The 26,322-nt window shown below is 46.3% G+C and overlaps 1 protein-coding gene and 1 long non-coding RNA gene across 5 annotated transcripts in view; both read right to left on the reverse strand.

The window, feature by feature from the left end:
- LOC135517552 (MAGUK p55 subfamily member 7-like) overlaps positions 1–26,322 on the reverse strand; it is a 260,440-nt gene that overhangs the window by 46,017 nt on the left and 188,101 nt on the right. For all 4 annotated transcript variants that reach the window (XM_064941965.1, XM_064941964.1, XM_064941963.1 and 1 more), the window contains one exon: positions 25,044–25,111. In XM_064941965.1, the coding sequence (XP_064798037.1) occupies positions 25,044–25,111 (68 nt within the window). The remainder of the gene's footprint in view (positions 1–25,043; positions 25,112–26,322) is intronic.
- LOC135517554 (uncharacterized) lies at positions 4,408–6,115 on the reverse strand. Its single transcript, XR_010452048.1, has 2 exons — positions 6,070–6,115; positions 4,408–4,897 (listed from the first exon to the last, which is right to left on the reverse strand). It is a non-coding gene; the product is annotated as an uncharacterized LOC135517554 (long non-coding RNA).

Consider the following 26,322-nt stretch of genomic DNA (forward strand, 5'->3'; position numbering starts at 1 on the left):
ACCATGTTCAGTCTGCATTCAGTCTGGTCTAACCAGGCTAGCAAGCCAGCTGTAGGCAGAGAGAGAGTTAAACGTTTTAATTTGATGATTAAAAAAGCCTATTATGCCTTCTGTGATGTTTGAAATATATTGGGAGAACAGTGGAGTCCACCGTTGTGAACTCATTACAGTGTTATCTGGGGGAAACAGAAACACACTCTGGGGCTACTTTACTTTCCATGGCCTTGCTACAGCAGTCAGCAGCATGTGGAAAGTGGTACTCCTACCCAAGTGTTACAGGCTTATACAGTGGAATTGTGCTTAAGTTCCTTGGCTGGGAGACATGGGTTAGTGTCGAGCGCTATTTGTTTTTCCCCTCCGTCTTATCCCAGAGCTCTTTAGGACTCAGGAATGTCTAGTCTGCACAGAAAACGCTGCCTAAAGCGTCAGTTTGAAAAAAACAGCATACTAACGCACAACTCAATCTAGCAGTCATCCTCCGCTGCACTTACGCAGAGCGGACCTGAGGTCTCTCTGGTGTGTGTGTGTCTGTCTGTGTGTGTGTGTGTCTGGGGTCTCTCAGCACAGCTAGTGAGTTGGGGTCTGGGAGTGCCAAGAACACAGAGCCGGAACGCTTTCCTGTTTGTCTCATCAATCAGCCGGCCCACTCAGACAGCAGGGATGCTAGACAACAAACCTAGCGTCCAGGGAGATACCAAAGTCTGCATCCCAAATGGCACCCCATCCCCTTGATAGTGCACTACTTTTGACCAGGACCTATAGGGACCATATTCTCTTTATAGTGCCCTGGTCAAAAGCAGTGCACTGTATAGTGAATAGGGTTCCATTTGGGACACAACTTATCTCTTTTCTTCTCTCACCGCTCAGTCACAAACAAGCCAATGTAATGCAATGACTGGACATTACCAAGTAATGTCACCACTGTCTAGAGAACATTCACACACACATCTGTCTGTCTGCTTGGCTTCTACCTACTCGGCCAAGATGTTGGACATGGATTTAAAAAACGTATATAGTTCCAACCCTGTACAGTAAAGTGTATCTAGCTACCCGATTTTGGATGGAAACCCAGGGAAAAACCAAGTAATCTTAGTCATTCTTAAACCCCATGTCTGCATCCCAAATGGCCCCAATAGGCACCGGTTAAAAGTAGTGTACCAAATAGAGAATATGGTGCCATTTGGAACGCACAATGGTCTTATATTTTGGCTGCTCGTCCTCCAGTAGTGAACCTGCAGACAGATGAAATAAACTTGTTTTCTGGAAATAGAGCGTTTTTTATTTTAGTTTATACGTCTCCATTTTTCCATAACTGTCTTAATTGGATTCTGGGGGTTGATAGCTTTCCCAGCTTTTCCCCCCATACTGTTTTGACCTATTCTCTCCTCTCATTCCCCTATTCCTCTTTCCGGATGTTTGGTGAGGGGCTATGCTCTGTGTGGATATCTAGCATTACGATAGATTATGACAGCAGTACCACTGCATAGGCTTCCAGGTCTCCATCCAGGTATTGTGTTTCTAATCAGGAAACTAAGCTACAAATTGCTGATGGATCTAACTACGCCCCAAATGGCACCCTATTCCCTATATAGTACACTACTTTTGACCAGAACCCTATAGGTCCTGGTCAAAAGTAGTGCACTATATACGGAATATAAGGAATTTTCTCTTTTCTTCCACTTCTTTCTTTCTTCCATCCAGAGGAAGAAAGGAATGAGACCCGGCCATGGGTCTTTGAAAAAGGGTCTGGACTGATCCTCCGGGATGGTAGTGGACACTGGGACCAGAATGGGAGTCAGGTTGGCTGACTGCAGGTCCAGAGGACATGGTGCTGGAGGCTCTGGTGCTGAATGGGACGCCGACTCGGATCCTCGTCTTGGGCGTCAGATCCAGTCCGAGCAGGTCTGCAAGGGCAGCAGACGGTGTAGGATCTGGTGCCAGCAGACACATGTGCCGGCTGCTGCGCTGGCAGTCGCAGGTCAGGCTGTAGCACTGGTAATGGCTCGTCTGTCTCAGGTGCTGCTCGTGTTGGCACCAGCTGGGGTGCATGTTGGAGCGGACCTGCTCAGGTTCCGATGGTGACCGTTTCACAGGCTGAGTAGCTGGCTTGGGAACCAGTGGGGGCGCTAGCGAGAGCACCTGTTGTGGCACTGGAGACCACTTGACATGTTGGAGTCCAGGTGGCAGTCTGGGCCGAGGAGCTGGCGAGGGCACTGGCTGGAGCACCTCCTGTAGCACTAGTGACCGTCGGACATGTTTGAGTCCAGGTGGCAGCAGAACTGGCTGGTGGGCCGGTGGTGACTGAACATGAGTGAGTTGCGGCTGAACCGGTGGCCGTGGCACCCAAGCCATTTGAGGCTGCTGAGGTGCTGCCAATAGTCAGACGGAGGTTGTGGCGTTAGTGGCTGTTGGACAGAACTCAGGACCGGCGCTGCGAGTTCTCTGTGCCCATGAAGTGCCTTGGGTCGGTCCTGGTGTACTGTGTGCCCCTCGTAGCTAGCGCCACAGTTCCTCGATGACAGTGTCGTGGAAATTCTTACACAGGGACACTCTAAGTCAATCTTAAATTAATCATCCTTTATTTGTCAGCACGCTGGAGAGATTCCAACAAACTTAATGCACCTTAGTGAATGTCTGTCAGAAGATCTGCCTGGCCAGTCCTAGCAGTCTTATATACAGCTATACACAGACAAGTTATATCTGCATGATTTAGCATAATTAATTAATCATTACCATTATGTTTCATTCATGTGACAGACCAATACTGGTTCATAACATGTGACAGACCAATATCTCACGAGGCTTCTTTTCTCTAAGCTGAGACCTTGAAACTGAGGTATCTTTCATTCGTTCTCAAAACAGGGTCTGGGCGTACTGCCAAATTCCAGCTGCTGATAGTGAGGATTTGTACGGTCAGATACTTGCATGAACACAGAAATTGGTTTATAGAACAGCACACGAATAGGACTGTCACGCTCATGATTAAAGACGGACCAAGGCTCCGACCCTGGAGCTGGGTTGGACGCCGTGCCTGGACTGGGTACCGGCGCAGACAAAGGTTCTGGCCATGGCGCCAGGCTGAACACCTTGCCTGGACTGGGCACCGGTGCAGAGGGCTCCGGCCCTGGAGCTGGGTTGGAAGCCGTGCCTGGACTGGGCATCGGCGCAGAGGAAGACTGGAGCCGGCACAGGTGGCACCGGACTGGTGACACGCACTTCTGGGCGAGTGCGGGGAGCTGGCACAGGACGTACCGGACTGGGGAGGCGCACTGGAGGCCAGGTGCGTGGAGCTGGCACAGGTGGCACCGGACTGGTGACACGCACTTCAGGAAGGGTGCGGAGAGCTGGCACAGGACTCACCAGACTGCTAACAGGCTCCTCAGGTCGGATGCCGTCCAGAACACACCTACATAACATTTCTCTCATCTCTCTCCCAACTTCTCCTTCGCCTCCCTGACGGTCTCTGGCTTTTCAGGGTGAGTACGGGGAGCTGGCACAGATGGTACCGGACTGATGACCCGCTCTTCCACTCTCCGCTGCTCCGCCGACCACCCCTTGTGCCCCCACCCACACAAAAAATCTTGGTGTTTCTGTGGCCGCGGTCCCCGCGTCGTCACTGTCCTTCCACCTTCCTTGGTGTCTCCTTCAAAGGAAGGGTCTCACAACCTCCCATAATTTCATCCCAGGTCCAAAACTCCTTTACCTCCGTCACACGCTGCTTGGTCCTTGCTTAGTGGGATATTCTGTCACATTTGTCGTAATGAGCGGACCAAGGTGCAGCGTGCCACATCTTTATTTCGGTGAAGCTTCAAAACAAAACAATAAGCCAACAACGAAATGTGAAAGTAGTGGTGCACATGCGGAGTGGTGCACACAAGTGGGAAAAATGGGGAAAATGTGGGAAAAATGGCTACCTAAATATGATCCCCAATTAGAGACAATGATTACCAGCTGCCTCTAATTGGGAACCATACAAAACACCAACATAGAAATATTGAGCTAGAACACATCCTAGTCACGCCCTGACCTACTACACAATAGAGAACCAAGGGCTCTCTATGGTCAGGGCGTGACAAGGACACAGAAATTAGTTATAAAAAAAGCACAAATATTAACATTTCCATCACAACAGCTTCCGTGATACGCTGTCATGTGCTAGAGTCTCCAGAGTTTCCGGTCCTCCGCCTCTTTCCGGCGTGTGCGCCTCGTCGGGGGCATGGCATGCGGCATGAACTGCATCATGACGCTACTGGCCATCGTCCAGGACAACTGTGCCTATCCAGTTCGAAGGTCCATGAAAAATAATGCAACTGGTAGTGAACTAAGTAAGAGGTGTCATTTTGTATATAGGTTCAACTGTCCTGAAGCCCTGGTTAGAAGACGTAAAAGAACAGTAGGAGACAGGGATACAATTCACACTTTATTTCCATACAACAAACAGACACACTAGGAAAAACAGGAAGAGAAACCAGTGGAATGTCACGCCCTGGTCTATATTTATTATGTTTATCTTCATTTATTGGGTCAGGCCAGGGTGTGACATGGGTTTATTTGTGGTGTGTTTCGTCTTGGGGTTGTGTGGGGTGTTCTAGATAAGTCTATGGCTGCCTGAGGCGGTTCTCAATCAGAGTCAGGTGATTATCGTTGTCTCTGATTGGGAACCATATTTAGGCAGCCATATTCTTTGAGTGTTTTCGTGGGTGATTGTTCCTGTCTCTGTGTCTTCACCAGATAGGACTGTTTAGGTTTTCAAGTTTCCGTTTTGTTGTTTTTGTATTGTTCGTGTTTTTTCGTTCTTCAATAAATATGTCTCGAAAGTACCACGCTGCATTTTGGTCCGCTCCTCCTTCAACAGACGAAAGCCGTTACATGGAAGTGATAGAGTTGTAGTGGTTGTCTACAAGAGAAGACAAGAGAAAGGCATGCATAACATAACTGCATTACAGGCTAATGACTATGTAATCGCAATGAGAATCACAACAGTGTTCTATAATGGTTAGGTATTAGCATAGGCTAATATTAGGACACAATAGTACACTATGGACAGAGCTACTAGCATTTTATTATATGTAACTTTTATTTAACCAGGAAGGGCTTATTGAGATTTGAAATGACTTTTTCAAGAGCATCCTGGCCAAGATAGGCAGCACCAAGTCATGACACAATTACAGACGGACAACATGAAAAACTACAAGTAATCTAGTAAAAACCCTAGAATTGATGAGAGTATAACAAAATCATAAAACAGCAAATTAAATTCATTGACAGGTCAAGGAATCAGTCTCAAAATCCTTCATCGGTGATTTAAAAACATAAAAGCCCTTTTACCAAATTCAGTTTGGACATTTGGAACAGTTAGCATTATAAAGTACAACAACTGAAGAGAGTACCCACCACATTTCTGAACAATAAAAATTCCCAAATAAAAAGGTAGTAAACCCAAACTGGCTTTGTAAATAAAAGTATACCAGTGACTGAGCCTACGAGTTACTTGAGAAGGCCAGCCAACCCTGGTATACAAAGTGTAGTGGTGCGTAAGGGTTTTACAGTTTAAAATAAATCTCAAAGCGCCATGGTAAAGGGTGTCCAACTGATCTCAAACACTGAGCGGAAGTATTCGTATATACAATATCCCCATAGTCTATTAGAGGCATAAATGTATCTGACACTAGCATGGTAAACAAGAGAAGCTAGCACACTAGGCTAGTATGCCTGGGCTAGTAGACCTCAAGCTATAGGCCAACATGGAGATCGATGTAAACCCCATGCACAGTACAGTAAGCAGGGCTAATGGTTTGCGGTAGCAAGCAGCCATTTTGGACGTGGCAGGAAGTGAACCTGGACATGATGACGTCACCGTACCTCATGGCCTGAACATGTAAAATAACCATTAACTATGCAAAAAGTGCCAGATAAACACAATTTGTAATAGGGCTTGTACACAGGCATGAAACACCAACATACTAACATCAATAAGGCATGCATAAGCATGCAGTTACATAGTAATATGGAGCTTATAACATACAGACAGATTAAATATACACATGAACGCTAACAAAGTCAACTTACATGTTCAGTGACGCACTAGCACACGGTTGGGGAAGTCCAAGGAAGGCTTGTCCGTTCAGGAAAGGTCCAGCTATGAGTTGTAGTGGAGGACAGGAGTTTACAGAGACCTTCTCAACCTGCCCTCCTATGACCAACTAAAGCAGGAACGAGGGTCTCCTACCCCCTGCAGGTAGAGCCTGTGACTGGCTGTCCCTGGTCAGCTGACTGAGTGCCCTGGTTGGTCACAATTTGTTTGGATAGTCCAGATTTTCCATCTGTAGATGTGCTGCAGATGGTCATACTATCAACAAGCTACAGTATCTGTTGATAAGCAACTGCTTGCTAAGGTTAGGGTTAGGTTTAGAATAAGGGTTAGGGTTAGGTTTAGAATAAGGGTTAGGGTTAGGTTTAGAATAAGGGTTAGGGTTAGGTTTAGAATAAGGGTTAGGGTTAGGGTAAGGGTTAAGGTTAGGGTTAGGGTAAGGATTAAGGTTAAAGGTATTGTTGGAATGTCGTTTTTCATCACACGCCTCTTTTGTGATGAAAAAATGACATTCCACCGTGTAACATTTTTTTTCTATCTGGAAATTGAGACCTGACAAATCATTCCTTGTGAAGGCTGAGGGGCAGTATTGAGTTTTGCAACGGAAGTCCTGCCCCTGTGTCTACATCACATCTTTTCCGGTACCCCTTGTGGTATACGTTAAACACAGAAGAGATGGACGTGGTACTACTTTGCACACTGCTCCTACTTGCGAGCTTCCTTTTTTGCGGTTATATTTTGAGACTTGCCACGCGCAATTATGCCTCTGTCCAGTGTCTCTGTCCATCTGTGCATGCTGGTGAGACAATACGCTAACCTCTAAAACCCTTCAAGGTGGTTGTATTCAGATAAGCATACAAAAAGAAGACAGCTGAAGGGAGACATCACGGAATTTGAACACCTGTACTGATCTCAAAGAAACATGGAGAAAGATGTGGGACCGATATGTGTCAATCTGAAAAGGGTGAAGGAGACGAGGAGTATCTGACAACTGGATTGACTTTGTGTTTTACGTGAAACATTGTCAGACAGACATCAATAGGCCAGATACGTTATGTACTCTTGTACATTGTGTTTGTGATCTTATGTTTAGCAGACCTCGTTTGAACATGTGAAATCAGCTTTTTTCTGGATGGAAGAAATTGTGAGTAGGAAATATTCCGTGTCTTTGTTGTTATCATAATCCTTAGCAGGGCTAGTTCCAACATCTGAAAAACCGAAACTGTGCTTTGTGTGAGCTAATTAGATTGAGATGTTTATGGAATCAGTTACTTTGAGTTCTTTTGAGTAAAATTTGCTTGCAATGTATTCCAATATATTCACCATCTGCTTGTAGGTGTTGGAGGGGGGTGATGTTTTGGACAGCCCAGAGACAGAGCTGAGACCAGAGGGCCAATCTATAGGTAGTTAATCGCCCCTTGGTTAATCATCTCTCCACCCGGCCTGGTATCTCACCTTCTCGGCCCCTCTCCCCAACGCCCAGGTCCCTCTCCCCAACCCCCATGCCCTTCTCACCAACAAACAACGCACCGTCCAGGCGCACCCTTGCTCTCTACCCTGCAACTCCACGAACCTCCATGCATCCTTGCTCTCCGCCCCACACTGAATCTCCCTGACCCAGCAACAGTGTGTGTATGTTTATGTGTGTGTGAGTTAAAGAAATGTAAGCAGCAACTACAGAAACAGCAGCAGTGCCCAGCAAAGGCTATCTACGACGTTATAGTACCATGGGTGGTGTCTATTCCTCCTGATCAATGTCTCCCGTTTGTTCAGGGACATGACCATGCACTTTGACAAGACCATCGATCAGTACCGTGTCCCCTCCATCTGCCGTAAGTGAGACAGAGACGAAAAATGGGTGTTGTGTGCGTTATTCTTATGCACACATAAGAACAAAGTTTTCAGAATCAAGTTTGCAGACGACACAACAGTAGTGGGCTTGATTACCAGCAATTATGAGACAGCCTACAGGGAGGAGGTGGGGGCACTCGGAGTGCGGTGTCAGGAAAATAACCTCTCACTCAACGTCAACAAAACAAAGGAGATGATCGTGGACTTCAGGAAACAGCAGAAGCACCCCCCCTATTCACATCAACAGGACAGTAGTGGAGACAGTTGAAAGTTTTAAGTTCCTCGGCGTAAACATCACAGACAAACTGAATTGGTCCACCCACGCAGACAGCGTGGTGAAGAAGGTGCAATAGCGCCTCTTCAACCTCAGGAGGCTAAAGAAATTTGGCTTGTCACCAAAAACCCTGACAAACTTTTAAAGATGCACAATAGGTACAGCAACTGCACTGCCCTCAACCACAAGGCTCTCCAGAAGGTGGTGCGTTCTGCACAACGCATCACCGGGGGCAAACGACCTGCCCTCCATGACACCACCTACAGAATCCGATGTCACAGGAAGGCCAAAAAGATCATCAAGGACAACAACCACCCGAGCCACTGCCTGTTCACACCGCTACCATCCAGAAGGCAAGGTCAGTACAGGTGCATCAAAGCTGGGATCGAAAGACTGAAAAACAGCTTCTATCTCAAGGTCATCAGCTGCTAAACAGCCATCACTAACTCAGAGAGTTGCCTACATTGAGAGAGGCTGCCTACACTCAGAGAGGCTGCTGCCTACATTGAGAGAGGCTGCCTACACTCAGAGAGGCTGCTGCCTACATTGAGAGAAGCTGCCTACACTCAGAGGCTGCTGCCTACATTGAGAGAAGCTGCCTACACTCGGAGAGGCTGCTGCCTACATTGAGAGAAGCTGCCTACACTCATAGGCTGCTGCCTACATTGAGAGAAGCTTCTTACACTCAGAGAGGCTGCTGCCTACATTGAGAGAAGCTGCCTACACTCAGAGAGGCTGCTGCCTACATTGAGAGAAGCTGCCTACACTCAGAGGCTGCTGCCTACATTGAGAGAGGCTACCTACACTCAGAGAAGCTGCTGCCTACATTGAGAGAGGCTGCCTACACTCAGAGAAGCTGCCTACATTGAGAGAAGCTGCCTACACTCAGAGAGGCTACTGCCTACATTGAGAGAAGCTGCCTACACTCAGATATGCTGCTGCCTACATTGACAGAGGCTGCCTACACTCATAGGCTGCTGCCTACATTGAGAGAAGCTGCCTACACTCAGAGAGGCTGCTGCCTACATTGAGAGAAGCTGCCTACACTCAGATATGCTGCTGCCTACATTGAGAGAGGCTGCCTACACTCAGAGGCTGCCGCCTACATTGAGAGAAGCTGCCTACACTCAGAGAGGCTGCTGCCTACGTTGAGAGAAGCTGCCTACACTCAGATATGCTGCTGCCTACATTGAGAGAGGCTGCCTACACTTAGAGAAGCTGTTAGATTACTTGTTAGATGTTAGATGCAGCCTCTCGCACTGTCGGAACTGGAATCACAAGCATTTCGCTACACTCTCATTAACATCTGCTAACCATGTGTATGTGACCAATAACATTTGATTTGACACATTATTGTGCTGGGTAATTTACTGGGGGTGGTTCCATGTTTTTTTATATGTATATTTATTTACACTGAGCAAAAATAGAAACGCAACATGTAACAAATTCAAAGATTTTCCTGAGATACAGTTCATTTAAGGAAATCAGTCAATTGAAATACTGTACACTGAGTGTACAAAACATTGAGGACACCTGTCAAATGTTGAGTTGCACCCACCCACTTGACCATCTGGTGTGAGGAAGTAGTCCATGACGTTGTTGCGCACGTCTATAGCAACTCTGTTTGCCCTGTCTGCCGATATGTTTCTTGGGTCCAGGAAGCTGGTGTCCCCTTGTACCAGCTGTCTCCACTCTCCTGGATTCAGGTCCCCACTGGGTGTGGAGTGGTCAACAAATGTAGGGTGGATGTACCGTGTTGATGACTCTGTGTTGTCAGTATCTGTGGTGCAAAGGTAGTTGTGGAGGGCCACTCAGGCCTTCACAAAAACCTTTGACTGACTGACTTCTTATTGAACAGGAACATAAAGGTTATCACATGTGTACTGTAACCACTGTGTAGCCTATGCATAGGCCCCAATCCTCTTACTGGGATGCCAGATACCTTTTATGTGAGGCATATAATTACAATGTCTATATTAGTATAATTTTCACATCATATGTATAGTCACATATAGCGTATCATACCTGGATATGGTCGCATCAGATTTAACCTCAGAGGGAATGCCTGGTCTCCCACAAAGACATATGTTTGGGTCCTCGGCAAGCACTCTGGCCTTGGTAGCGGCAGCTGGCCTGCCACGAGCTGGGATCCGAACTTGCTTCGTGAAAAGATTCCCGCATCTCCCTCCCTCCCATATGTGCACACGTCAATCATGGTGAAGCGGTATTTTTCATTTCAGACTGCCATCAGGACCATTGAGAAAAAGTCCTTGTTAGTTGTAGTTCTTGCTGCCCGGAGCTTAATAAGTTTTCCATTGACAGCTCCTGCACAAAACTGAGAATTCCAACGATCCCCAAACTCTCTGCCGATTTCTGCCACAGAGGGATAAGCAAGAAATTCCTCCTTCAGGCATGCCAGATAGCCTGGCACACTTCCGTGACAATGGCACAAACTTTCGAGAGTCCTTGCTTATAACTCGCAACAATACGTTGCTGTGTACTGCCGCACGCCAAAAATGTCAATGCTTCGCATAGGTTGGACGAGAGGCATGCGTTCTCCATCATCCCGTCTTCGTTTAATTTGTTATTTTTTTTCTCCTCCAGAGTGGTAAGAGCAGGTCAAGCTTTTGCTGTTTAAGATCTAGCAACTGCAATTCATAGAGAGAACTGTTTGCTTCTGTGGCTAAAAAGCAGCGCCGTAAAGCATAGAACACCAGACCAGCCAGACATGTAAGCTAGCTAGCTAGTATTTGTTAACAACAAGGCATATAACACCGGATCCGGAAATTCAAATGTCGTCAAGCGTGCCTCGAACCCTCTTGCTTGGTAAACTACTCTGGCTCCTCCTAGTGGATATACACTAAACAAGGCTTCTCTTGCTTGGTAAACTACTCTGGCTCCTCATAGTGGATATCCACTACACAAGGTCCCTCTTGCTTGGGTAAGGTACTCTGGCTCCTCATAGTGGATATCCACTACACAAGGTCCCTCTTGCTTGGTAAGGTACTCTGGCTCCCCCAGCCCCTAATGGCCATCCACTACACAAGGTCCCTCTTGCTTGGTAAGGTACTCTGGCTCCCCCAGCCCCTAATGGCCATCCACTACACAAGGTCCCTCTTGCTTGGTAAGGTACTCTGGCTCCCCAAGCCCCTAATGGACATCCACTACACAAGGTCCCTCTTGCTTGGTAAGGTACTCTGGCTCCCCAAGCCCCTAATGGACATCCACTACACAAGGTCCCTCTTGCTTGGTAAGGTACTCTGGCTCCCCCAGCCCCTAATGGCCATCCACTACACAAGGTCCCTCTTGTTTGGTAAGGTACTCTGGCTCCCCCAGCCCCTAATGGCCATACACTACACAAGGTCCCTCTTGCTTGGGTAAGGTACTCTGGCTCCCCCAGCCCCTAATGGCCATCCACTACACAAGGTCCCTCTTGCTTGGGTAAGGTACTCTGGCTCCCCCAGCCCCTAATGGCCATCCACTACACAAGGTCCCTCTTGCTTGGTAAGGTACTCTGGCTCCCCCAGCCCCTAAGTACTCTGGCTCTACACAAGGTCCTCTTCTTGTTTGGCTCCCCCAGCCCCTGGCCATCCACTACACAAGGTCCCTCTTGCTTGGTAAGCTACTGGCTCCCCAGGCCCCTGGCATCCACCCAGGCCCCTAAGCTACTCTGGCTCCCCCAGCCCCTAATGGCCATCCACTACACAAGGTCCCTCTTGCTTGGTAAGCTACTCTGGCTCCCCAGGCCCCTAATGGCCATCCACTACACAAGGTCCCTCTTGCTTGGTAAGCTACTCTGGCTCCCCAGGCCCCTAATGGCCATCCACTACACAAGGTCCCTCTTGCTTGGTAAGCTACTCTGGCTCCCCAGGCCCCTAGTCAATATCCACTACACAAGGCAGACTTCCTTTCTGGGTGGAATGCAACGAAGATCTGGGGAAAAAAAAACAGACTCCGCCCTTGCACATGCATGCACGTTGATTGACACAGTGGTGCTTGTAGCCACCTTTAAGGTTGGCACACATCGAACCAGCATGTGGATCTAGAGTTGGTCTGGCGATCGTTCTACACACTGTGTTTTAGGGCCTATCCGCTGTAGGCATCTGTTTGCTGACGTTTTTCACCCAATTTTACATGTAAAAGGTGCTAAGTACTCTCGGCCAGCAAATGCTATTGGTGTGTCTGAGCCCTTAATGATTTAGGTAAAGGTCCTCCTTCCACTCCTACTATTCTCTATATAGTGAATTACTTTTGACCACGGCCCTCTTCTTCAGTCTCCTTACTCTGCAATAGAGAAGCATCTCACAGGAATCTCAACTTGCTCCAAAGACAGCTCTCTTCTAGGCTTTCTGAGGCCAGTTCCTCGGGAATTGATAACACAGACATTGCATCACAGACAGAGGGAACACAAACATACCAAAGAAGAAGACAACCCCCGCTTATCCTCCCCTCCCCCTAATCCCCCACTCCAGCTCCCAAAGCAACCTCAGTGGCATTGAAAAAGCATCTGTGTTCTAGGATTTCGTAGCTATTAGTCCTGGCCGACTTTAAATCATACAACCACATTCAACAGCCTGAAATGTAATGCAATGTGCAATGACTGTAGAGAGACGCTTGTAGAGATATTATTATTTTAGGAGACTTTTTCCCCCCTTGAAGACTCTTGTTTCAGGAAAATGGTGCTTCAGTGCACTAGGACATAGAAACAACGTTAGACTATCAGAAGTTTTTTTGACTCAATGGAGGAACGTAGTCAGAGAAATGCTGATGAATGTCTTGCTCGAATGTGTGCAACTGGTTCACCTCTGATGCTCACAGGCAATGTGTATTGGAAGAGATATCTGAATGTTCTTCACCCAGCATACACCCCTCCAACCAGACATGCTTTATCTACTCTTTTGCTGGATGCAGAGTTCAACAGAGTTCAAGTGAAGGCCAAGCAAATCATAGAGTAAGCAGACTGTATTGCAATCATCTCTGGTGGATGTCCGAATGTTCGTGGGCAAGGAAAAATTAACTCATTAAGGAAAGATTCCACCTCTGAATATTCCCCAAAATGTGCAACCCTAACTGGGACCAACAGTGGAGGTTGTTTGGGGTTGAGGTAGGAAGAGGGAGGAAGAGGAGAAGTTGAGGTCAGCAACCTCATAATATGGGCATTGTGACAACATGGGCAAACACAGAGGCTGTGACCCAAATGGCATCCTATTCCCTATAAAGTGCACTACTTTTGACCATATCCCACAGAGAGGTAGAAAACAACCAGGTGTTTGAAAGGTCATCCCTATAGAATGACAATTGAGCTTGGCAGACATAACTCAAAGTCTTTATTTCTAAACTAAATGTACACTGGCTCTCCTGTGAAATCAACTGGTCTAAATGGGTTAGTGTGCCTCGGAATGTCCAGAGACTAGACCGCCTCGTCACCTCAACAGAGCCTCACGTAGCCTGGTGTATACGGTAGGGATAGAGAAGAAGGGAGGGAAGGAGAGAGAGCGTGGAGACAGGGGGGAGAGAAGAGGAGGTTTGGGAGAAGCAGCCAGGACACTCTGTGGTACTCTGATGGGATTATAATTTATGATTTGTCGGGAAAGTGACAGTGGTAATAACAACACGATGAGGAACAGTTTCTGCACGCAAAGAGAATTGGAACCAGAACCCAGAGAATGGTTCCAGAACAGAACTAGCCGTAATTGCTAGCAGGACCACATCAACGACAGGGAAGACAGAGAGAGAGAGAGAGAGAGAGAGAGAGAGAGAGAGAGAGAGAGAGAGAGAGAGAGAGACAGAGAGAGAGAGAGAGAGAGAGAGGAGAGGAGGCTAGCAGGACCACATCAACAGAACTGACGGGAAGAAAATCGTCTGGACCTTCAGAACAGAGAATGGAAAAGAAGTTGTCCCTTTAACCCGAATGAATCATATAACATGTACAGAGCTCTATTTCACTAGACCCAAACAGGAGAGCATAGTTACAGTACAACCCAAAATATTTATGACATGATGCCTAAAAAATGATATAAATCCATGATACACTGCTACAGGGCACTATAGCACTGCAAACAAGACAATGTCAACAACAGGAGCATGTAGGGACAACAGGATTTTAAACAATTGCACTCGTAAGTATTGCAATCTATACACTACTTCCAAGACATGCCAGCTCACAGACTGAGGAAAGAGGGGAGATGTCGGCTACTGTATTGCGAGAGAACAGGACCTATTGGCAAGGAAAGCACAGGGCAGGGTCTGTGGGACATGACCACACACTCCAGTCTGTCTCACTACTGTTAGGGTCTGAATCATGGGGTCTTAACTGCTAGCTACTGTATAGCTTGGGGCGGAGGGACAGTGTCTGGAACAGCTACTGCATGGCAGAGGGCGAGGGACAAGCTGCGCAGGGGGACAGATGATGTCTCACCTAAGTGGTATCCGTTTAAATAGAGGCCAGAGCCACAGAACCAACCGTCATCCTCTGGCGATGGAGAGGAGACAGAACGAGAGAGAGTGAAGAGCATGGTAGCCAGAAGAGAAGAACAGGAGTTAGAGAGCAACAGGCATAACAGATCACAAACCGAGCCAGCTGGCCTTACCCATCAACACAGACTCACTGAACATGGTTAACAGCACAGCCCAGTACCATAGAGGGAAGAGAGACAAATACACAGACAAACAGGTAGGTCAAACACATCATCAGACTACACTTCACCTTTCCCACTGAATAAGATAGACATTCAGTAATACATCATTTGATATTATATATTCAATGGACCATATAGAACAATGTACATGAGAGAGAGAGCCTGGTTCTGCGGCTAGCTATTATAGCATGGCCCTGCTATGGCATCATACATAGCATGAAGCTATGCTGGACCAAAAAGGAGGTTTCAAGCAGCTACAGTCAGCTATGCGTGTGAAGGGATAAGCCTGGCTCGGTTAAATGATGTCTGTTTTAATGAAAGTGATAAGTTAGTAAGTGAAAGAGGAAGATTCAGTAAGATTTGCTCTGCACAGCAAAGACAATAACCTTAAGCTCATCTTGGTTTCCTCGGAGCAGGAGTGTTCAACAGGGAAATTGACAGAGACACCCGATGTTCCTCTTTACAACCGTTTCGGTTAACATGAGAAGACAGGAGAACACAAACAGTGGGATATGGGGGGATCGGGAGATGAGAGGAATGCAGAGGAGGTGAGCTTGCCGAGCTCCCCCATCCCTGACACGCTACGATAAAACTGCGTCCCAAATGGCACCCTACTCCCTAAGTAGTGCACTTCTTTTGACCAGCTGAGGGAATTACAAAAGGGAACAGTTTTCCATTTGGGATGCAGATACAGATACACGGCGATGTAATGTTAACAGGCTGATCAGCAAATGTCAGGTCTCATTGTTGAGGTGCTGGCTAGGTCCCTAGCCAATGAGCTGCTATGTCTCTAAGGTGCCGAAATGGCACGTTATTCCATATATAGTGCATTACATTTGACCATGGGGCTTTGGTCAAAAGTCTAGGTGAGCAGCAGTTAGTCTGACAAGCAGTACCTTCTATTTCCTCAGCTTTGAAAGCAAGAGGTAAAAGTGAGAGATATATAGGAGTGGTATAAGCAAAAGGGAAGAGGAGAACAGAAAAGAGACACCTACCAAACTCAATTGCTATATCGTCTAGAAAAGCAAAGAAACAATAGAAACAAAGAAACAACATATGGTTCAAATATTAAATTAATAAAATAAAAGACAACAGCGCATGTTGTCTGTTGTTAATTGTGAGGACACCACAGGAAGAACACATTGTCTGCAAATGGCACCCTATCCAATACAGTGCACGACTTTTGACCAGAGCCCTATGGGCCCTGCTCAAAAGTATTGCACTCTGTGAATGGGGTATCATTTGGGACAAATCCACTGTCCTCTGAGGAGTTGGGAAAAACATTTGATAAAAATTGAGGCACAGTATCTAGAGCGTTCAGGAAAACTCCACATGAAAACATGTTCAACATCATTCATGACTCTTCAATTGAGACTCATCCAACTATGCTTTGGTCTCTAGTGACACAGACCATAGAAATAAGCTGTGCCCGAAATGGCACCTTATTCCATATATAGTGCACTACCTTTGACCATGGGGCTTTAGTCAAAAGTAGCACACTAAGGGCTGTGGTCCAGAGAAAGTATATGGAGTCATTTGGGACATGCAGGAGTATTTATCTCTAGTGATACAGACACTGTCCTGTGTGGCAGCATCACTTAACCCAATAACCAAAGCCCATGCAGGCCCATGCAACCACATAGCAGTCTGGTGAGGCCACAGCACAGCAGTGACGAGATGCTCCGTGGTGGCTCGGGAAGAGAAGAGGATTGTGTCCCAAATGGAACCCTAATACTTATATAGTGCACTACTTTTGAACAGAGCCCATAGGGCTCTGGTCAAAAGTAGTGCACTCTCGAGGGAATAGGGTACGATTTGGGACGAACACCAAAGAAGAGGGGAGGTCAGACATCCAGACCCCAGCCTCTGCACACTGAGGGGAATATTTGGAGCCACTTAAAAAGCTTCCTTCCCTTCATGTGGTCCCAATTCCAGCAAACAGGGTTAAATCAAAACATACAGGACTGCATCTATGAGAGCCTCGAGCTCACCTTACAGCGGGCCGCTATTCCCAGAGCGCACTGCAGAGTGGGCAGATGTTGCATCACGCTACAAGGTAATGGCTAGCCATAACAACAGTCAGGAATGATCACGGAAAAGAAAGGAGTTGTTTCTCGAACCGGCGGTTAGGAGGTTAGGATACACGCTAAAAGCTTCTCGTGGTGAAGGGTTGTTTTTAAGTGGGATAGGGTAATGTGAATGAGAAGCCTTTATCTGACATCTTGTTTCACATGTTAGTGTGTGTTCACAGCAATGTTCTCTCCGATGCTGCCTCCTCCTATTGTAATGTGACATCTTAAGTAAAACCAGCTTCTGAAGAGAGAGATCAGAGAACAGTGGCTGAGAAAGAGAGCGAGGTGAAAGAGGGAGGGGAAAAGGAATGAGAGTATATGAGAGGGAAGTAGAGAATGTGCGTGACAGTGATGTCTATCGACCTTCAAAGCCAACTGAACTCATTACACTGTGCCCCTACTTTCATCTCCTGGCTATCTGCACACAACGAGGAAAGTTGAAGTAATAGTTTAGTAGCAACTATTTATTCCTCTGCATTCTTTGACCGATGGAAAACCATGTGATAACGTCACGCAGGATGAAGTATTGACAGGGAAAATCAGAGAACGAAGCGCATGGTAGTTACTAGCAAGACAGCGGTAGCCGGCCAAAATCTTCAAGTTTTAGTTAATAAGGGACTTCAGACCTGCATTTTGTCTGTCTACTCTAGAGACGAGAGAGTAAGAAAGTAGTGCTGGTATTGTCGTTACGCGCCGGGGCCTGCTGTGACAGTAGAGCCTATCATTTACTGAGAAGTCGAGCCATCATGACCGCCCACGTTGCATGAGGCTATAGCTCTTGCAGTGCAGTCAGACTGTCACTGGACGCCCCAAGGCACCCCACGGAGCCAGAGGGACACACAGAGAGAGAGGATTGGAATCACATGTCACAGAGCTCCACAATGGAACCTCACCAGAAGGGTGACAGAGGGGTGAGATGGAGGGGGGAAGAGGGGTAAATAAAAGGGGAGAGGGGGGCATTTCCTCACATCTAGCCTCTATGGTGTCTCTGTGGGTGGATTCTGTGGCTGGGGGGGGAGAAAACTCTGACTGGCGAAGGCCTGGGTTGGTGGATGCTATGCTACTGCAGGAGCTGTGTGCTCCAAGAAACAGAGACAGAGTACCAATCAAAAGTTTGGACACACCTACTCATTCAAGGGTTTTTATTTATTTTTACTATTTTCTACATTGTAGAATAATAGTCAAGACATCAAAACTATGAAATAACACATGGAATCATGTAGTTACCAAAGAAGTGTTACACAAACATAGATTTTATATTTGAGATTCTTCAAAGTAGCCACCCTTTGCCTTGATGACAAATTTGCACACTCGCACATTCTCTTAACCAGCTTAACCTGGAATGCTTTCCCAACAGTTTTGAAGGAGTTCCCACATACGCTGAGCACTTGTTGGCTGATTTTACTTCACTCTGCAGTCCAACTCATCCAAAACCATCTCAATTGGGTTGAGGTCAGTGATTGTGAAGGCCAGGTCATCTGATGCAGCCCTCCATCACACCTCTTCTTGGTCAAATAGCCCTTACACCGCCTGGAGGTGTGTTGGGTCATTGTCGTGTTGAAAAACAAATGATAGTCCCACTAAGCACAAACCAGATGGGATGGCGTATCGCTGCAGACCGCTGTGGTAGCCATGCTGGTTAAGTGTGCATTGAATTCTAATTAAATCACTGACAGTGTCACCAGCAAAGCACCCCAACACCATCACACCTCCTCCATGCTTCACAGTGGGAACCACACATGCAAAGATCATCCATTCACCTACGCTGCGTCTCACAAAGACAAGGCGGTTGGAACCAAAAATCGCAAATTTGTACTCATCAGACAAAAGGACAGATTTCCATCAGCCTAATGTCCATTGCTCGCAGTTGATGTTGAGATGTGTCTGTTACTTGAACAATGCGAAGCATTTATTTGGGCTGCAATTTCTGAGGCAGGTAACTCTGCTGCAGAGGATGAGTTCATTAGAGGAAACTCTGGGTCTTGCTTTGCTGTGGCGGTCCTCATGAGAGCCAGTTTCCTCATAGTGATTGATGGTTGTTGCGACTACACTTGAAGAAACTTCAAAAGTTCTTGAAATTTTCCGGATTGACTGACCTTCATGTCTTAAAGTAATGATGGACTGCCGTTTCTCTTTGCTTATTTGAGCTGTTCTTGCTATACTATTGACTTGGTATTTTACCAAATAGGGCTATCTTCTGGACCAACCCTACCTTGTCACAACACAACTGATTGGCTCAAACGGATGAAGAAGGGAAGAAATTCCACCTGTTAATTCAAATTAATTCCAGTTGACTAACTCATGAAGCTGGTTGAGATAATGCCAAGAGTGTGAAAAGTTGTCATGAAGGCAAAGAGTGGCAACTTTGAAGTATCTCAAATATATTTTGATTTGTTGGACACTTTTATTGGTTACTACAGGGCAGGGATTCCCAACACAGGCCTTGCATCAGCTCAGCACTGTCCTATCCTGCAGATGTCTTCTCTCCTCACGCAGTGAGCTCTTTACCTGGCCACTGACCCACTCATCCAGTCTCTCCCTCTCTCCTTCCCGCCGTCACTCTGTCCCTCTCTCCACCTTTCTCTCTGTCCCTCTCTCTGTCTGTCTGTCCCCCTCTCTCTCTCCATCTTCCTCCTCCTTGGCAGCGAGACTCATTTCTCAGCTATCCCCTTACCGGTGAAGAGGCTGTGGAGTGACCCCCAGTCAACACGCTCTGAATGCCTCTGAGTTATGGGCTGATGTCACTCTGCCTTGAGGCCAACACACAGATGGAGATGGCCTTCCTTCTTTCCTTCCCTTGAACAAACTCAACCTTTTTATGGTCAGGATGAGACCAGGGCGGGCAGAATTTTCCAGATGACATGAAATTAGATAGTTTTCATACGTTGGGACGACAGAGATTGGAACGACGGCGGTTAGATAGATTGTGTACAGTCTTGCCATAACCGCCGGTAACGAGGGGAGCTGGTTTGCATTTGAACCTTTGATCTCCTCTGCCTGTAATCTGTTTATGATTGCGTTTTAGAATGAATGTTAATAATGAGTGTCTATCCAGAAATGTATACGCACAGAGATGAATAACTAACACACTGTGTTATGAGTTGTTGACGGTTTTATTATTTTATTATTTATTTGTAATACTAAAAATTGAAGCAGCTAGTTGTGAGGCCATTCAAAAGACTATGTCAAGTGTGGTCTCTTATCGAACATTATCGCGACAACCTACATGGCTGAAATTAAACTGAGTTTGAAGTGGATTCAACTGTTTTTGAACTCCTCTGTCTCTGACCATTTCAGTTGAGACTTTAAATAGTTATATACATTTGAATTGAGATTGGAAATAGTTCTATAAGTTGAGGGAAGGCCAGGTTCATGGGCACTTAGTAGTATTCCATTTAAAAACGGTTAAATCTTTCAGCAGTTCAGAGAAAGTGAGCGTGTGTCTGATGAGACAACAGTAACCTGTGGAGGGAGAGAGACAGAGAAGGCCTCAAGGTGAGCTATAAGTGCACCCACGTTTTTGGCAGCGAGGCTAGCGCTCCTAACTACTATACAGTCAGACAGGGGAGTGATTACATATCAAACGTATGGAGAGACGTGGCGTGCTATAATAATGTATGGCGAGACGAGCTATAGGGGATTTGCATGTGAGAGACATGCTATAGTAAAATCGCTCAGAAAGCTGTCAGGCTGTCAAGCCTCTGTCAGACTGGAGAAGAGTTTGGGTCGTGGAGAGGGAATGAGAGGGAATGAGATGATGGATAGAGGAGAGGACGGGTATAGGAGATTAGGAGAAGGTAGAGGAGAGTAGGAGAGGGTAGAGGAGAGGATGCGTAGAGGAGAAATAGGAGAGGGAACGAGATGGATAGAGGATAAAGAGAAGAATAGCAGAGGGACATGATTCAAGGTTTGGGTAATGATGGAGGGACGAAAGATGAGTGAGGGAGGAAGGGGAGACAAAGAGAGGGAGGGAGAGGTATCAAAACCAGACTAGACTAGCCACCGTGAAATTCAGGAAAAAATACTTTAACCAAATTATGCTATTAAAAAAAAAAGCAACTGAGGCTAAAGCTTTTTACTACCAAATGTTTTAAGGCATAAATCGACATTATTCCAGCATAGGGTACAACTTAGAAGGAGAATGAGACTATTTATAAGGCCTACATGGACACGGTTAAGTGAAGCTAGATAGGCCGTTTCAGTCCAAGATCAATATTGTTCCAGCCGATGGAGACAGCTCCTGCTCCTGGGCTGGTAACACTAAGATCCCCGGACCCCCGGCACACACAAACAAACACACGTATGTACACACACATTCACGTGCACACAAAGGTGCATGCATGCATGTCTGCACACACACACACATCTCCCCCTGTAACAGCAGGTATTTTTGGTATCTTTCAAATAGCTAATGCTTTATGACTGGCCAGAGCCAAACAGGGCTGACTGAACTAGAGCCTGGTCTAAACCAGAGGAACTCGCCCTCCCCTCCTCCTGACCTGGCTACCATAGGGTCACATACTCTCTCTCTCTTCTCTTTCTCTCTGACACTCTCTCCTTATGCCTCTGAATCTCTCTCTCTCACCTCCTGCTTTTTGATCTTTCTCTCTCTTTAACTCTCCCTTTCTCTCTGGTTCCACCTTTCATTCCCCACAATGTTTCCAGTCTCTCTTGTTCGGTTTCTCTTGAACCTTTCCCCTCCGTTTTCAGATTCTCTACTACCCTTTCTTACCCCTTCTCTCTGGCTCCCCCTCTCTTCACTCCCTCTTCTGTGTTATGTCATTCTCTACGTTGCCTCAGAGAGGGTTGGTAGCTAAACATAAGTAGACATGGCTCCTATACAGTGCAAACAATGTGTCCAGTAACTCCTATAGAGTACAGTGAGAACTGTAGAGTATGTGAGCGTAGAGTAGTAGAGAACAGCTCCCAGTTCATACATCAAAATCTGATAATGTCCCAAATGGCACCCTATTCTCTTTGCACTACGTTTGACAATGGCCCATAGGGAACATAGAGTGCCATTGGGGACACACACTGAGACTGGAACTTCTGACTCAACACAGGTACATTATATTCATCATACTGTACGGCCGCCCAGTATTTAGGATACACACCCAGGCTGTAACGGTTCTCGTCTGTCGAAGGAGAAGCAGACCAAAATGCAGCGTGGTGGTTATTCATGTTCTTTAATGAAAGGGAACTCAACATGAAATAACTAACAATACAAAACAACAACCGGACCGTGGAAACCTATACAGCCTATCTGGTGAACAACAAACACAGAGACAGGAACAATCACCCACGAAACTCTCACAGAATATGGCTGCCTAAATATGGTTCCCAATCAGAGACAACGATAAACACCTGCCTCTGATTGAGAACCACTCCAGACAGCCATAGACTATGCTAGATACCCCCACTAAGCCACACACCCAATACCTAACAAAACCCCAAGACAAAACACACCACAATAAACCCATGTCACACCCTGGCCTGACCAAATAAATAAAGACAAACACAACATACTTCCACCAGGGCGTGACACAGGCATTACATTAACCTACTGCTCAAAGAGAGTGTGTCCCTTAAATGGCACCCTATTACCTTTATAGTGAACCCATAGGACTTGGGTCAAAAGAAGTGCACTATATAGGGACCAGGGTGCCATTTGGGACACATACACAGGTATTACATACTACTACTGCTGCGCGTGCGTAGCGCTTTGGTGGTCATAACTTTTTGTCAGCCGGTGATTGTCAAGCAAATAACTGCCGGTCTCACTCAACTAACATTGAGTGGCTGCTGCCAACACACTGACTCCAGCCACTTTAATAATGGGAATTGATGTAAAATAGATCACTAGCCACTTTAAACAATGCTACCTAATATAATGTTTACATACCCTACATTATTCATCTCATATGTATACGTATATACTGTACTCTATATCATCGACTGCATCCTTATGTAATACATGTATCACTAGCCACTTTAACTATGCCACTTTGTTTACATACTCATCTCATATGTATATACTGTACTCAATACCATCTACTGTATCTTGCCTATGCTGCTCTGTACCATCACTCATTCATATATCTTTATGTACATATTCTTTATCCCCTTACACTTGTGTGTATAAGACAGTAGTTTTGGAATTGTTAGTTAGATTACAAGCATTTCGCTACACTCGCATTAACATCTGCTAACCATGTGTATGTGACAAATAAAATTTGATTTGATTTTAATTGACCGTTAACATAAACACATTTAGCATCTCCTGGTTTCCATGTATAGCCTACAAGCCACTGTCGCAGACGTTTGGAACATCTATATTTTTAGTCGAATAAATCAATTTAATAAAGCCAACACCATCAAAATACATTTCACCATTTTCAAAAGTGACCACAAATGTGATTATGCATGTGATGCTTTATTATAAAAGTGCATTTTTATGGTGAAAATGTTCTTCCCCAAAATTGAAACTCCGGTTGTAAAGTTGATTAATGTGCATCATTTTAAGAAGTTATTTGGCCACTTTAGTTGTGATACAAACCTTATCAAATCACATAGGCCTATGGGCTAGGCTATATGAGTTGTGTGATTATGATTTGAAAAAGTCACACAAAAAAAAGACAAGCGCTGTTTCTTTCCTTACTGCAAACAAGCTGGGCATCATTTACAAGTGTCAATATACTGTATCATTCACAGGTGATAGGCTAATACTGTCACCCATCAGACTATTCTTAATTGAATCTTGTCTTTACATATTGTCACGTTCTGACCTTTATTTCCTTTGTTTTCATTATTTAGTATGGTCAGGGCGTGAGTTGGGGTGGGCAGTCTATGTTTGATTTTCTATGATTTGGGGATTTCTATGTTTCAGCCTAGTATGGTTCTCAATCAGAGGCAGGTGTCATTAGTTGTCTCTGATTGAGAATGATACTTAGGTATCCTTGGCTTTACAACTGGATATGTGTCAGACGTGGAGATTGACAGAACACACAGAGAGATCGAAAGAGAGAGAGAGAGATGGAGGGAGGATCAAGGCCGCATGACGAAAAGGTGGAGAGAGGGAACAGAGAAAAGGAATAAACACCTCCTTGCCTGAGAAGCAGTGTGTACACACAGTACGAGACACACACTTTGACACGCACACATACACACACACACATACACACACAGACACACACATTGACATGCCTGAGAGGTACTGTGTATACACACTCTGACAAGCTAGCTCTGGGGCTGCATGGGGAAATAAACACCTCGGGACAGACAAAGTTGGTTTCTGTCTAAAGTGTTAATTACCTGGTAATTACCTGTTAATCACTTCACTGTTAATATTGTAAAGTGTCATAATAACAGTGTTATTACAGCACCAGGTAAGTGTGTGTGGCTATTAGTGAGTTAACATGTGAAATAGTGAAGTGTTGAAGCCTCTGTCTGTTCCAGCCGCTTGTTTTCCTAGCTAAGTTCTGTCAGTCTGTGTGTGTTGTCGTGAGACTGCCTGGCCGGTGGTTTCAGGGAGTCTTTGTGTGTGTGTGCGTGTGTGTGTGTGTGGTGCAGTCTTGAGGCAGAAGGACCACATGTTCCCACACAGTAAAACACGTTAATGTGTAAACCAGAGCTGTGCTCAGCTAGCGGGTGGTTCATTTACAGCTCTGAGAATGAGCCTCTATCACATCCTCACATACAGTCTCCTTCCTATCGGATCAGTAATTCTTCATTAAACCTGGCAGAGCAGCACTTATAGTGGATAGGGAGAGGTTTTCCAGAGGGCAGCCCCAAATATACAACATATCAACACAGAGAGAGGAAGGGTGCGAGGAAGCAAGCCAGACACAACATTTCCCTAGACGAGCACCAGCATTGCAGCCTTGTAGCGTTTCAGAGTGTAGGGCTTACACCTGATCGTTAATCCATCATAAACATATGAGCCTAGTGGACCAGTCTCCTGACAGCTATCCCCATGTACTCCCTGTCAGGTATGCTGAAGGCCCTCACTAAGGCACCTGTTCTGTTCCACTGAGGGAGTGACTGGCTAGTGGCAGGAGATATGTGCATAGATGATCTCTGGGTGTGCTTGTGTGTGTGTGGCCGTGATATATTCTTACATGATCTTCTGTTGGAGATCTTCTGGGCCTGAAAAACATGGGTGGCGGGCTGACGCAGTGCAAATCTTCTAGAAGAGGAGAGGAAAGAGGAGAGCGACAGAGAGGAGAGGGAGAAGAAGCACAATAAAACCATTAGCTTTCACAGCCGCACTGGGATTAATAAACACTTTCTGCTATGATACCCAGAAACATTCTTAAATATCCATTCAGTTCATTGTTTTGGACGAAAAAGAGAGAGAGAAAGAAAGGGAAGAAGAAGCAGAAGAGAGAGAGAGGGGGAGAAAAAGAGAGGAGGGAGAGAGAAAGAGGGAGAAAGAGAGAGAGGTGGGATAAGAAAGTACAAAAAACACAATGCCTGCTATTGAAAAAGCTGCTCGTCGGCCGCCAAGAAACTGCCCCAGCCCTCCAGCCCTGTGCTGCACATCAGCAGCCATCTAAGCACGCCACTGTGCGATTTTCCATCCGCTCCCCTTCCAAAGTGGATCAGTACCAGTGCTATCATTTTCTGTCATTACTCATTTCGGGCCAGACGTGCGCGGAAATCCAAAGTATTTTGGCAGTGTGAGGCCAGGCGAAAGAAAGGGAAGAAAAAGTCAAACGGAGAAAGGAATGGAAGGGGGAAAGGAAAGAGAGAGAGGAATGGAAGGGGGGAAAGGAAAGAGAGAGAGGGGTGGAAGGGGGGAAAGGAAAGAGAGAGAGGGGTGGAAGGGGGGAAAGGAAAGAGAGAGAGGAATGGAAGGGGGAAAGGAAAGAGAGAGAGGAATGGAAGGGGGAAAGGAAAGAGAGAGAGGAATGGAAGGGGGGAAAGGAAAGAGAGAGAGGAATGGAAGGGGGGAAAGGAAGAGAGAGGAATGGAAGGGGGAAAGGAAAAGAGAGAGGAATGGAAGGGGGAAAGGAAAGAGAGAGGAATGGAAGGGGGAAAGGAAAGAGAGAGAGGGGTGGAAGGGGGGAAAGGAAAGAGAGAGGAATGGAAGGGGGAAAGGAAAGAGAGAGAGGAATGGAAGGGGGAAAGGAAAGAGAGAGAGGAATGGAAGGGGGGAAAGGAAAGAGAGAGAGGGAAAAAGTCATTCCTTTCATTGTGACGGCAGTGAAACACCAGGGCTGGGCTGGGGTTGTAATGAGGGTGGCAGACAGACAGGCATATAGACAGGCCCCACCCTGGCCTCTGGCTGAGAAAAGGGGAGAGGGGCCGGGGGGGAAGGTGGAGAGGAGAGGAAGACAGAGAGTTGGGGGGGGGGGGCTTCTAGTGGGGGTGCCAGGCAGACAGGGGGTTATGGGG

This window comes from Oncorhynchus masou, chromosome 28 (assembly GCF_036934945.1).
Source record: "Oncorhynchus masou masou isolate Uvic2021 chromosome 28, UVic_Omas_1.1, whole genome shotgun sequence".
NCBI lineage: Eukaryota > Metazoa > Chordata > Actinopteri > Salmoniformes > Salmonidae > Oncorhynchus > Oncorhynchus masou.